The 13,869-nt window shown below is 45.7% G+C and overlaps 1 protein-coding gene across 18 annotated transcripts in view; it reads left to right on the top strand.

The window, feature by feature from the left end:
• The window catches only part of CLIP2 (CAP-Gly domain containing linker protein 2), an 80,798-nt gene that overhangs the window by 48,821 nt on the left and 18,108 nt on the right, over nt 1-13,869 (top strand). For all 18 annotated transcript variants that reach the window (XM_035559246.2, XM_035559238.2, XM_035559244.2 and 15 more), the window contains 5 exons: nt 522-646; nt 4,109-4,322; nt 5,233-5,430; nt 6,586-6,689; nt 9,111-9,171. In XM_035559246.2, the coding sequence (XP_035415139.1) occupies nt 522-646; nt 4,109-4,322; nt 5,233-5,430; nt 6,586-6,689; nt 9,111-9,171 (702 nt within the window). The remainder of the gene's footprint in view (nt 1-521; nt 647-4,108; nt 4,323-5,232; nt 5,431-6,585; nt 6,690-9,110; nt 9,172-13,869) is intronic.

Below are 13,869 nucleotides of genomic sequence, written 5' to 3'. Positions count from 1 at the left end.
TCCTGGTGTAAAGGCAGAGGCAGCTGATACAGCTTCTGCTCAGTGAAATGTCTTCTGGTCGCAGTGATCAAAACACAGCCTTGTGCATTGCTGACTTTTGCTGTCCTGGGGTCTACTCAGGGCATTGAGAGCTTTAAATGCACACAGGGGAGCAAAAGGTGTGACTTCTCTTATTTCTCTGTGCTTTGCAGGAGGCAGGTATAAGCTGTGCATGGAGAGCTTAAACTCCTTCAAGGTCTGGCAAGCAACTGCATGCAATTAGTCGGTGTTTTCGTTGTATTTGTCCTGACATCTTCCAGGCAGACACGTCCAGAAGTGGGAGATTTGCTTGTAGTTATTGGAGAGGCATCTTTGGTGCTAGGAGAACTTGACATGAAAACCGTCTGTTCTGGTTTCATTAGATCTGAATCAGAAAATGCTGATGTCTTTTTCTCGTTCTCTCTCCACATCTGTTCCAGCTTTAACTGACTTGCAGTAACGCTAGCGTTTGTCTCTAACCCTCAGCATTTTACCTCCGACAGGTTGGCGGGACAAAGACAGGAGTTGTTCGCTACGTGGGAGAGACGGATTTTGCCAAAGGAGAGTGGTGCGGCGTGGAGCTGGACGAGCCCCTGGGGAAGAACGACGGGGCTGTGGCTGGTACCAGGTACTGTGCGCTCCCAGCCCCAGCCTGTGGGTCCTGCGTGCCTCCTGCGGGGACTGGGTGCCAAACTCCATTGGGTCTGGGAGGGGAGAGTTGATGTGTTGGGTTGGATGTTATAAATTGGGAGGAAGAGTCCAGTTTTGAGTCTTTTAAGCTTTGGACTAACTTTTCCGGGAGATAAAATAGAAGCCTCATTACCGGAGCATTTTATAGCAGAATCAGGTAAGGTCTGTACATAGAGAAGTAACCGGAGTGGCTGCAGGAAACAGGAGAGAGTAGAGAGAGAAGATACTAAATTGCACTGCACTTTGTTTTTTGCTAGGAGTGGGTTCTGTGATTGGGTTAGGTCTGCTTTCTACCACACATGTGCTTCATAAATAAACTTTCTTCTCGCACTGTGTCTGAAATTGAGCCTGTCAGAACTATAGAGAATAAAGTTCTGACTTTTTTTCTGGCTTGATGGTCTGATTCTGGCTTTTCTGGCCTTTTTCTTCCTGGGAACAACTTTCCAAAGATCTGAATGAACAGTTGGTGGCCCTTGTCTGTTCTTGTTGTAATTCTGTAGTGCTACAGTTATCTGCTGATCGATCTTATCACCTCTGCCTCGATAGTACCTCCACTATTTTTGTTTCAAAAAAGCCCTTGTTAGTGTCTAGAAAACTAGGCAGGGACACCTAGCAAGCTTTCTAAGAAGCAGTATTTCTTTTCATGTAGAAGCTAGATAAGGGAATGACCCCCAGCCTCAGGTGTTGAGTTTGGCGATGCTTAGACCTGAGTTATACAGCAGTGCTTTGGCCTTGGTTCCAGTACAGGTGGAACTGATTTCCTGTCCTTCACAAGTTCCTTACAGGGGAAATACAGCTGATTTCTCAGGGCTCCTTAAGCAAATCTTACATCAAAGGTGAGATTTAACTTTGAAACTACTCGGGAACTGAGAGTTCTTCCATTGGTAGATCTCAGGTTCTGTAATAAAGGCTTCTTGTGTTGAATCAGCCTCTTTTTGTCCAGCAGTCAAATATTTTCATTTTAAATAAGAGAAACGCTGCTTTGTTCAATGTCAGGGCAAGAAAGCAGTAAATGATTGGCAGCAGATGGCTGACTTCCAGCCTGTTCTCTAAAGAAAAGAACCAGAATGTGTCATGGAGTGAAGCCAAGTCGCTGCTTTCTTTGTAATGCACGATAAAATATCTAAGCTTCATCTTCAGGGTGCTAAGAAGTGATTTACTGTCTTTGTGCATGTGGAATGCGTGGAAGGCAGATGTGAGTGGTAAGGGTGCTCTCTCTGGCTCTTGTCCTCACGCTTCTGTTGCTGTGTTCTGAAATCCCAGTTTTTGAAAGTCATCTTTCTTCTGAAACCACTACATCATGGTTTTATTTTGCTGTGGTGTGCACTGTGTCTGCAAGGCTTCTCTTTCCTGTTTTATCAAAAACAGGAACAATTGATTCCCACAGCAAGGATCAGGGAGCAGAAGCAAATTCAGAGGTTTTGATTAAATAGAGGAGGTTGAAGCAAATCTGTACGGCATCCCTGCGTTTTGTGTCTAAGCTGATTATGCAGATCTTGTAGCAGCAGTGAACGCTAGCCAACACAGCAGTGGTACACAGGCACTGTCCAGCTAAGGTCTGTCTACCAAGCATCTGGCTGCAGGTTTGCAGCACTGTCCCTCTTCATCCCTTGAGCCTTCATCTAACCTTCTGATTTTTCTGCAGTGAAAACGGTTCGCTGGCATCTAACAGGATGGACTGACTTCAACAGCAGGGTTCTGGAGGAAGGCCACCATACTAAAACCCACTCCCTTGGGCCACGCAGGCACCCCTCAGACAGTGCTCCCCACATTTGTCCTGGCCACTCAGGATTCCTGGTACTGCCCAGAGTTTGTCCTGCCAGAATCAGGCTGGTAAGAGGCTGTCCAGGGCTCCGGAGGCTCTCTGCTTTGGTGGCTGTTGCCATCTAGTGAGCATCCTTGGTCTGGCTGCCTACCACCAGTGCTCACTGCTGCAGTTGCTGTCTGATACAGCAGGAGAGCTGGGTCCAAAGGCAATCTGCTGTCCCTGAGTCGGTGGAGGCTGGTGGAAGGAGGGGAGGTAATGTGGAGGCAAATGAGCCAGCAAAGGGCTCCGTCACCATCTTTGCTGTCGTGAACTCTCCTGGTGAGCTGGTGGCAAAGCAGCCTGAACTTGAGGAGGGTCGCTTTTTTCTACCTTGGGTCTCCATTCTGGAACAAGGCCAGCCTGTGGTAGCGCTGCCTTTCTAAACCCAGGAGCCTGTGTTGACAGCAAGCATAGGGGTCTAAGTGATTTTGGGTGGTAGGGCTTTTTCATTTTTTTATTTAAAAAAAATGGAGTTGAGCAGGTGTTTGAAAATTAATCACTCATGTGGGTGGAGATGAGGCTGTTCTCTGGCCTCTCAAGCACAGAGGTCTGCCTGTGACACAGCCGGGTGACTGCCAGTGCTTACAAACAGAAGGCTTTTGGGAACCAGCTGCTTGCATCTGGAGAAAGAGCACTTGTGCTAGGAAAGCTGGGTTTGTCATTTATTCATTAGAATCTTTTTTTTAATGCTAACATAGGACAGACTATTATATGGCCCAGTATTTTGTCCTAGCCTCGCTACTGAGGCTTTGAGAAAAAATTCTTAAAGTGGAGAGTGTTGTGTTGGCTCTTCCATTGACACAAAGGGACATGATGCCTGGAGGTTGTCTGGGTTTATTTGCTGCAATGCAGCTGGCTAGCAATAGGTAGGCCCAAGTTCTAAGGGGGTTCCCAAGGTTTGACACTGTAAGTTTTGCTTATTTGTTCAGAGAGACATAATCATCAGGCTCGCTGCAGTTACCTGATACACCGTTTTTTTATGCTTGCTTCTTCTAAAGTTTGTTTGCGTGGGAACCAGTTTCCCTCTCCCTTCCACCCAGAGGGAATGGCACACACCGGAGTTTGGGATAATGGCATTTTTAGCTGCAAAGTTAGGAGGGGAGGAATGGTAACTCTTGTTCTGGGAGGAAAAACTTACCCATAGCACATTGTGTGATTTGTGCTTTTTTATTTGACACGCTTTGCTGTGTGACTTTTCTGCAAAGCAGGGTAGAGAGCACAGACATGCAGGTTTTGGGAAGGCTGTTTGCTTCTGGAAGGAAGGAGAGCGTGTGCTCTCGCTGTGTTTATATGCTGGGATCCTCGTGCTATCCGGGCTACCAGCTGGGTCTTTCCTGGCAGCTCATCAAAGCGTGCCTAGCAATTATCTTGGGCTTCCCTTCTTAATCACCACAAGTGAAAACATGGAGGTTGCCACTGCTCTAAGTGGCAGGAAAGGAGAATAATCCAGCCACTCGCATAAAGGGATCAGTCACAGCAAAGCACTGAGAGATGAGCTGGGGTCATGTATTGCTTGGCAGTGCTGCTCTGCAAGGCTTGGGCGAGGTGGATGCTGCAGCACTTGTGACTTGGAGCATCCCTCCTGTGTTACAGGTATTTCCAGTGCCCCCCCAAGTTCGGCCTCTTTGCTCCCATCCACAAGGTGATCCGGATCGGCTTCCCATCTACCAGCCCTGCCAAGGCCAAGAAGAGCAAACGGATGGCCATGGGGGTGTCTGCCTTAACCCACAGCCCCAGCAGCTCCTCCATTAGCTCCGTCAGCTCCGTGGCATCGTCCGTCGGGGGCCGGCCCAGCCGCAGCGGGCTGGTAAGTGGCTTGTCCCACAGACTGGAGCCTCCATCCGCGGCGGCCTGGTTCTACAAACCTGGGAGGGCTGGAGTTTTGTTCCAGCAGCTGCACTGGGCATGCAGATTTTTTTTCTTTAACCAGATGCTGAGCAATTGTGACCATTTAAAAAGTCCAAGGTGCTATTTGGAGTGGGATGAACCTCAGCTCCGCTGTTAAGAGCAGGTTTTATTACAAGATCCCTGCAAAACAATGCCATTGCTTCCTGTCCCATATGTTTGCATTGCAGTGAGCTATTCTGTTAAACAGTTATGCCTTCCAGCTCCTGCAGCGACTACGTTTTGCTATGAAGGGGTGACTCTGTCCTGGATCACATGCCTTGTGCTTTGGAAAGTGCTCAAGAAGGCAGACAGCAGAGCCAGCAGCAATATCATTAAAAGCTCTAGCTCTGACGTAGCATGTGCTGCATAGCACCTGCAGTCATCCTGGCTGGGGAAAGAGGGTGCAGTACCCCTTACTGGGAGCAGATCCAACCAGCCCGTACCAGCCTCCAATTGATATAATTCCTCCTAGCTGAGCTTGCTGTTTGGGACTGCACTAGTGCTGGGTGTTGATAAAATGCATTTTAAAAAGCAGATGATACAATACATGGTAACCTTTCCTGACCTAATTCCCACCCCATGTCCTGTCCTTTGGGAAATTATTCTTCCATTGTAGTGTAGGAGAGCTATTGAGCTTGCAAGCAATGCCCAATCTTTTTGCAGACTCATTAACACGACTTGTAGGGCCCAGAGCTGGCACTACAGCTCTGTACAGCATAATAAATAATCAGTAGATGAGGTATGTTTCAGATTTGACAGGGGACTTTAGGCTATTCTGGGCTGAGGAGGACACAACTTTACTCCTGCCTCTTTTTAACTCTGTTCTCCAGCTGACAGAGACCTCCTCACGTTATGCCCGAAAAATCTCTGGCACCACGGCTCTGCAGGAGGCGCTGAAGGAGAAGCAGCAGCACATCGAACAGCTGCTGGCAGAGCGTGACCTGGAGCGAGCTGAAGTTGCCAAAGCCACCAGCCACATCTGCGAGGTGGAGAAGGAGATTGCCATCATGAAGGCCCAACACGAGCAGGTAGGAGGTAGCGCGGCTTCCTCGCTGTCACTCTTAGGGAGTTTCAGGTCGTGATAACGTTATCCCTGTGCTGCAGCTACCTGATTTGGAAACTGGGCTCTGAATTTCTGCCTTTTTTGTGGGGTTTGCTTAACCCACCACACAGGAAGCTGAGGCTATTTCTCCATTCCTGCTAGTGGGATGTGCTCTCTCTGTCCCAAGGAGGGAGCAGAAAAAGGGCTGTGCCAGACAAAGGGCTGGTGATATCTCTGTCTGACGGATCAATACATCTGAATGCTGAGATGCAGGTGGAAAGCAAACTCACTCCCCTTGGCCACCCACTCTGGCCTTGGCCATGACTGCATTGCAGTGTTTTTTGATGCTATCAGACACTGATGAGGACACCAGCTCAGTTCTTGCACGTCACCGTTTTCCTGCCAGAGGGGAATGCTTCGATCACATTAACAGAGTCATCAATCATAAGGAAAACAGGCTGATCGTGTTAGCATTTTGTTTTTTCCACAAGGATTTAAATAGATGGTATTTTATCCACTCGAGTGTTTAAAGAAAAGAGCTACAGGTTTATGCTATTCATCAACGTATGGCACTTTAACCACTGTTCTTGCCCTGAATTCCTTGCTTGTGTTTATAAACCCAATGCAGCTACCAGGGAGTAGGGGTGATGCTGTGTATCTTTGTGTGTTGGGCCATACCTGCCTGTCAGAAATGGAGGAAAAAAAAAGGCAAATCAACTGCAAGCTGAAATCTTCCTTGTGTAAAATATTTCCCAGTAACTAACAGTAACAAATGAATTCATGCAATTCTGAAATGAGTCTTGCTTCATGACCAGGGCAGAACTGGATCTGGCAACCCTGGGCCAGGTTTTCAAAACTGTTCGGGCTTGAAGCGTTTAAATCTGATCAGAGCTGGATTATCCAAAGTGTTCGAGTCAGAGAGGTGCTGAAACACAGATCAGATTTACAGCTGGAGGAGATTCAGCAGTTTTTTTGATACTTATACTGGGCTTTTTGGAAAATCCACCTTCTTACAACAGCAGCTTCTGAAACATAATCAGAACCTTCTGTTCCCTTGTTCTGATCCTTTTTTTTTTTTTTAAACAACTCTGAACTTCAGACATGGTTAACTTTTGTGACTTGGGCTCTTTTTCCACTGCAGTACGTCACAGAGGCAGAGGGAAACCTCCAGCGGGCACGAGCACTGGTGGATGGAATGCAAAAGGAGAAGATCGAACTGCTGAACCAGCTGGAAGAAGAGAAGAGGTAAAACAGGAGTGAATGGGTGTGGGGGAGCTGAAATCATGGGGGAGATGAAGCTTGTACCCGAGAACATCAATCGTTGGATCTAAGGAGAAAAAAAAGTTACTGGGAGGGTCATCTTTGGATGTCTTCTCATATTTTAAATACGCTGTGCTCCCCTGTCTTGGCCACTGCAGTCTGCCTGCATGGAGGAAAAGGTGGTGCTGCTTCGAGTAACAAGTTCAGAACAAGGTTGCTGTAGTTGCATATCTGGCACGACTTATTTAGGGATGGGCGTCCAGTACGGTGACTTCTCCCATTTGTTGACAGACTGCTGCTGATCACAAACGAACAAGGAAATATTTCTAGTTAGTCTCATACATTCCTGTCTTAAGGTTCTTAGAGGTCACTCGATGCTGTATCCTCCTGTTGGGGTTGCAGTGAGCTGATTTTTTGTGATGTGAGCAATATCAGGGTTTTTGAATGCGCTCTGCTGAACCTGCCCCCTGTTGCAAACTAACTGAAAGGCAGGAGACAAACAGCCAGGACAGCTCATACTTGGCACGGTGGCAGCTCTGCTTCTCTGCCAAAAGATGTTGCATGGTCGGACCCACTTCCCTGCCAAATGCGTGTAGCGCTTCAGACAAAAGACATTATCAGCTTCCATTCCTGATTATGACTCCAAGCTGCTGGCACTCGTGTGAGGACCCTCGTAAATATTTGACAGGCTACTTGCATGTCCAAGGGCATTTGACAATGCCAATGATGCACTGACAACACAGTGTGGGCAGCGGTTTTATAGACCGCTGCTATTTGGTCTTCAACTAGCTGTGGTCTCCTGCTGGGCAGTGAAGTTACTGAGGGTTTCCAACCTTCTTCCCTGTTTTTTTGGTTCCTGACACAGAGCAGGGAGAAGCAGCATTATTAGTCTGAAAGAATGGAGGGTTCTGGTGACACCAATAATTTTGGAATTTTGTACTGTAACCAGCCTGAGCCATGTCACTGTGTAAACTGAAATTGCTCAGTAAAGAAGGGAATTGGGTATCAACAAGGAGCAAAGCCTTTTGCCTTCAGGTGTTCTGGGTTAACGATACAGTATAAAATAACAGTATTGAGTCATAAAGAGAACTCTGCAGGCTGGGCAATCCCAGGTCCCCATACTTTCTCCACAGTGTGGCTTTGCTAAAGACTGTTTCTTTCCCCATCTATTTGTTGATGTGCTGCTAATCTTGCAGACCTTCCTCCTGAGGAAGGCAAGTCACACCGCAGTATGGCCTTGCCATTGTGTGATTCGCTGCCTCCCCATGTCCCAGAGGCCCCATCTATGTATGTATGATGATGCATACATTTCCTTTTTGGATAAGAGTGAAGATCTGCTTGTCGTTTTTGGAGGCCAATTGCTCCATATATATAATTGAACGCTCCAGTGGGAATGGAAAAACATTTCTGTGTATTAAGTAACTGGGGAAAATAAACTGAAAATGGTGTTGGTTTGAATTGAACAATGCTCCCTGAAGATGAATTGTTGTTTCGTGCACAAGTCTCCGTGTTCCCTGGGTAGGCAGCTCACTTTCCCAGCTCTAGGAGGCCCTTTAACCCAAGACAGCTGAGCTATTTCCTAAATATCAACAGATGCCTCCTCTAATTAGAGGAGGTTTAGACAAGGAAGCTTGTTTATGAAGTTAGATCCGTACACCCACAGCTATTTTTATCTGTAACTGAATCAGAGTCCTTACATCTGGCTACCAGTGCAACATCCTCATTATTGCCTTTTTTAATCAGTAAAGAGAACAAAGAGGGATGAGTTTAGCAGGAGATTGAATTACTTTGAACAGAAAATCCAATCAAGATACAGACTTTGCAAAAGACTCTGAGGCACTTTTGAGTTTGTGCGTGGGGTTTTATGCGTATTTATGTGTGATTGACCTGTACAGCCTCTGAAGGTTTTTCTGCCAAGGTAGCTCACCATTTCCATGTTGTGGCAATATGAAGCATTGCTCACCCTCTGCCAAGAAGGCAGAGGCTCTGATTGCCCTGGAGTATTTTGTATGGACCATTTGCGTTTGGCATAGGAATTGCCTGGTGCTCTGCTGCGAGATAACAGGGTCTAAGTAAAACAGTGAAAACTGTGGCTTTACTATTTTCAGGATCCCGGTGTCAATGAACAGCAGTTGTGCTTGCTGAGAAATAGTACAGCAGGAACAGCGTGTCTGGGAGCATGTACCTTACAAAAAGGCAAATGCTTGCTACGCATAGGCTTGCTTAACTGTCTTGCTCCTTGTATCTTGACATTTAGCTTCTGCAGAGCTGTTGATATATATAGTTTGCATCATTTTTTCTCAGCTTTTTGTTGTGCAGGGAAGGCCCGTGTGCAATGGCTGCCTGTAGGTGGGATGCTAATCTGGGTGTCACTGATAACTTTGTCTCTCCCTTTCCCTTCTGCAGGAAAGTGGAGGACTTGCAGTTCCGCGTGGAGGAAGAATCCATAACGAAGGGGGATTTGGAGGTAAGCCCCCTCACCAAAACTTGAAGTTGCATGTGTGGCCTTACGTTAGTAATTTCTGCCACCTTTTGTTCAACTCTGAACAATACAGTTCCTTTAGTGATGGCTGCGGACACTGCGGTATAAATTGAAGATTGTTCTTTGGTATGTTGCCCGATCACTAGTAATGCCAGGAGATGCCTAGAATTAATCCCATCCAGCCAGCCTGGCTATGAATGTTGCCATGAGTTGCCAAGCAGTGTTAAAAACTGATTATCTGAATGCATTTTAACGTATGTTTTTCCGCTGTAGAAGTGATTTGACTGCTCTGTCACTGTCCCTGCTGTGTCCTGGTAGAGGTTAATGGGCACGTGCAGTCTCTCAGGTGAGAGATGCTATTCCATTCGAGCCCAATGCCATGTATTGTATGACCTGTAGTATCCTCCTGTGGAGTCCTCTGCCCATGGGGTTTGACACTAGAATACCCTTTGGTTTGGAAAGGCTGGTGGTCTGAGCAGTGCTGCTGCAATGAGTGTTGCACAAACTGGAAGTGGTGTTAGGAGCTTGTCCTGCCTGAGCATGAGACTTTTCAGTGCAAAGAAAGAAAAGGAAATATTTCTGTGAAGGCAAGGGTCTGCTCTAAGTGTGTAAATTGTGGGATTTCCCTTATCTTCAGTTAGAGTGCTAGGTTAGTAACAGCCAGAAAAATCAAAGGACCTGCATCAATCATATCAATAACAGGCCAGGAGAAAGTGAAAACTAAGCAGTGGAGCATGTTGCTGTGGCTTTGACCCGCTTGGTTTAAACCTCTTCTCTTTATCCAGAAGAGAAAGCAGAGTAATGTGTTGGACAGGGTATAAATCAGCAATGCACTGATAGCAGACCTTTGCTAAAGGACAAGTGCAGTTTCTGTCTAGTCAGTGAGTACCAAATCAGGTTTCTGTTGATTCCTGAGGTCTTTAGATGATCAGTTTCCCCCAGTGCTTTAGAGAAGAAGGGTGATTGATCCATCAGTCCCTTTGAAATAAGAGAATCATCCCTGTATAAGCTTTAGGTGTTTAAGACTAGTTGTGGAGTAATGGCAATGGAGCCAGGGTTAGCTAGCAGGTGTATATATGTATTTTTTAAGTACATGTTCTAGCAAGATGGTAAGCTGCTGTGGCATAAACGCTCCTGTGACTGCAGGTCCCAAACTGGGGATAGATCTGAATTTCAGTGGGTTTGGAAAGGAGCTGCTTTGCCATGAGGATGTGACCAAGCTTCTTGCAGGCTGACAAGGTTCAGTCCCAGCTTCCACCTTCTGCTCAGAGGAACAAATACCTTCTTGAGAAAGAGTCATGGAGCAGCTTGGTTTTGGGGCAATCCACAGAACTGAGGGCTTCCCCAGGGGTCCAGCACCAGTGGCGTTGTAGGAGGGTTTGGCTGTGGTTAGTGTTTACATCCCATCCTGTCGGATTTGGATGCTCAGACTGGGTGATTGTCCCACTGGAGTTTAATTCTCACCTTCATTGTTTGTTGTGGAGACGGTTGAGATTTCCAGTAACAAGTAGATCGCTTAGCAGATATCTCTGATTGGAAGGCAGGGTGATAAGTGCTCCTTCCTGTTGCAGTATGTTTCCTGGGAAATAGGTGTTCTGACATCCTTCTTGTAGTCACTACAAAGCCAGCAGCTGCCAGCACAGCTCCTCGCATCCCTAGTTAGAGGTGAATTAACCACTGAAATACCAAAAGCAAAACCCAGTGACGGTTGTCTCCCCACGTAGGGTCTTCCAGCCCTCTTACACCAGGAGCCCCTCAGAGTACTGGGAGGTGAGTGGTTTGTCTTGCCCCAGTTTCTCACCAGAGGCTGTTCGTAGCGCCTCTGTGGAAGGCAGTTAAAGGCCATACCAGGCATGATGGTAAGAAAATATTATCCCCTTCTCCATGGATCTAGGGTTTCCCTATAGGACGGTATCTTCCTTGACACTCGGATTAGATTTGGAATTCTTCAGCATTTGGAGATACAGGTCCAGTACTTGGACCTTTGGAAAAGAGGAAGGAGCTGTGCATTTAGCCTTGAAATGTAGTCATGAACTCAACCCTCTTGGTCCTGGTTGGCAGTGCTGATGCTGGAGTACCTTGGAAGATGGAAAGCAGTGGCAGAAAGGGGGCTGGGGACAACATGACTTGTATGAAAGGCTTTTTATGGTAGAAGGCTTGTTATAGGAAACATTAATCTCGTCAAGGAACAGTCTCATGGAATCTGTGTGGTACTTTGCACACCAGTGGGAAATCTAACTTGAGGCTGATAGCAAGAAGTAACCCTAAAATTCAGATCCAAGCTTCTTCGAAGTGCAGGAAAACTTTGGATTTGCGAATGAGCCATACTGACTAGGAAAATCGATTTGCATAAAATACGAAATAACACAGGACTTCAATGCAAATCTTAAGTAAAGCCATAGTTAAGGACTGTGAAACAGTTGATCTAATTTTCTTCCCTGATTTTTCTCCTCCTCTATTTTGATACATTTTTCCAGACTTGGAAAATAGCAGGATTGGTAGACACTGAGCAAGAATGTCAGGTGGAGCTGGGGTAGCTTGATTGGAAATATGAGTGCCAATCTCAGGAATCTTGAGAAAGTCTTTTGGGGAGAATCAGAGATTAGTTTTGTAATAGGTTGACATCTTCAGGTAGCGTATATCTGACTTGCTGCCACCAGTTAAGGTAATTTCAAAAGTATACATTGCTGAAGTTTCACTTGGGAATTCTGGGCAAGTGTAAATTGATGAAAATTTGTTAGTGTTAACAGAATAATTATCCCTGTAAATAAAATCAAGCCTGGAGCTCCATCTTAGGATGTGGATCTTAAGCTGTGTAGAGAGTGGGAGAAGCCACTCAGTTCAAAATTAAATTTTCTTAATTTTCATGAATTAGGATGAATTCAATCAACTTTTCATTTCTGTGATATTATCTGGGGTGTTTGATAGTGTCTGGGTTCTTGAGACCATATCTTTTTCTTCCTTTGGGGTTCAAATAGGCCACATAAAATACGGAGTAGTCTGACTATATCTGGTAGTTGATCTTTACCTTCTGTGAATACATGTAAAGTTATATCTTTCAGGCCATAAGAGAAACATGGGTTTTTACAAACTTCAGTTCCTATCATTTTTAGACAACTAGCTAAAACTTGGTTTAAAAAAAAAAAAAAAAAAAAACTAGAACTGGTTCCAGTAGCAAGAGCAGAAAGCAATTAATTTTATGGAAAATAAAAGGTAAAAAAAAATCCAGTTCTGATCAGAGTGGTTTGTTTTTTCAGGGGGAGATCTAGTTTAATTCAAAGGAATATATTGGTTTTGTAAGCTTAAAAAAATAAAAATGCAAAGGCTGGAGTTTGCATGCATTTTTCCCGTGTATTCCCCTCTTTTATTTATGGGAAATTTCACATGATATTACAGTGGTCACTGTGGATTCCTGAAGTTTGCCACCAACTACCGCTATTTGGTACTTCTGCTTTAAAGCGAAAGAGTCCTGAAGCACTGCACTGAGTCAATGCTCTGGGATTTGGGCAGGTTATATAAACTTGTGTGTGTAGCTCACTCATTTGTGTTTTGTTGGTTTTTATTTAAGGTGTCTTTTGTACAAGGCTATTGGTCTTAGTGTTTAAAACCACTTTGAAATTCATAGCAGTCCTCTTCAAACCTGAAGCACTGATTTATATAGCAGTGTGGTATCTAAATTTTTTATTTACTTCCAGTGCAGCATATCTTTGGTTTTAGCAACCTGCTGTGTACAGTATGACCTGCTTTTTTTCCACCTAGTGCAGGGTTCAAGCTGTCTTCGGAGCAAAAAGAGGAGGGGAACTTGCAAGCCTTTTCAGTGTGCCTTGTGACTTTTCTTGAGGAGAATGGAGAATCACTGCAAGGTCTTTGCAGGAGAATCCTTGCAAGGTCTTTGTATTCTCTTGCGTGGTGCAAGGGCCTTGTACTGGTGGTCCTCAGCAGTGGGAGCTTTGCTTTTTAGGAAGTATCTTCAGTACAGCATAGATACAGGAAAACAGTGAAGCAGCTTGTTAATGCAGAGGGATGTTTTCCCTACACAGATACCACTTTCTTGTGAATAGCCTCTGTGAGTACCATGTAAAATCCCGTGGTGATCACTTTCTGTTTGGCTGGATTTCTCCTGCTTGTTTGGATCTTTATTCTCCTCCTGTTGTGAACTGCCTTTCCTTGTCCTGTACACTGAAGATGATGTTGCAGCCTTCTCTTTCCCTCTCCTCTCCTCTCTCTCCCCCCTCCCTCCCCTTTCCCATCTCCACTGTTCTTCTTTTTTCCCCATGTGTGACCAGACTCAGACGCAGTTGGAGCATGCCCGAATACGGGAGCTCGAGCAGAGCCTGCTGTTTGAGAAGGCACAGGCTGAAAAACTCCTCAGAGAATTAGAGGACACCAGGGTAATCTGCCCCCACTTGCCCTGCCTGCAGAGCGGCGTGCTTCTTCCCCGTGCTGATGCTCATGCTTTGGGTTTCTTTTTTGGTTTGTGTTGTTGATTGGTTTTGGCTTGAATTTAGGCTTCCCTGGTTTTTGTTTGGTTTGATTTTTATTTGCTCTCTCTCTCCTGGACGTGATAGCACTATATATATCCTAGCTTTGCTGCTTGTGGGGAGGATTCATTTCTCAGACTGAGTTTGCTTCTCTGCCCCATGCCACCATTTGACCCATGAGCTCTTCACAACTCATCATTCA

The sequence above is a fragment of the Cygnus atratus genome, chromosome 20, assembly GCF_013377495.2.
Source record: "Cygnus atratus isolate AKBS03 ecotype Queensland, Australia chromosome 20, CAtr_DNAZoo_HiC_assembly, whole genome shotgun sequence".
In the NCBI taxonomy this organism is placed as follows: Eukaryota; Metazoa; Chordata; class Aves; order Anseriformes; family Anatidae; genus Cygnus; species Cygnus atratus.
Note: the sequence above shows the minus strand (reverse complement) of the source record. Positions and strands in the feature narration are given on the sequence as shown.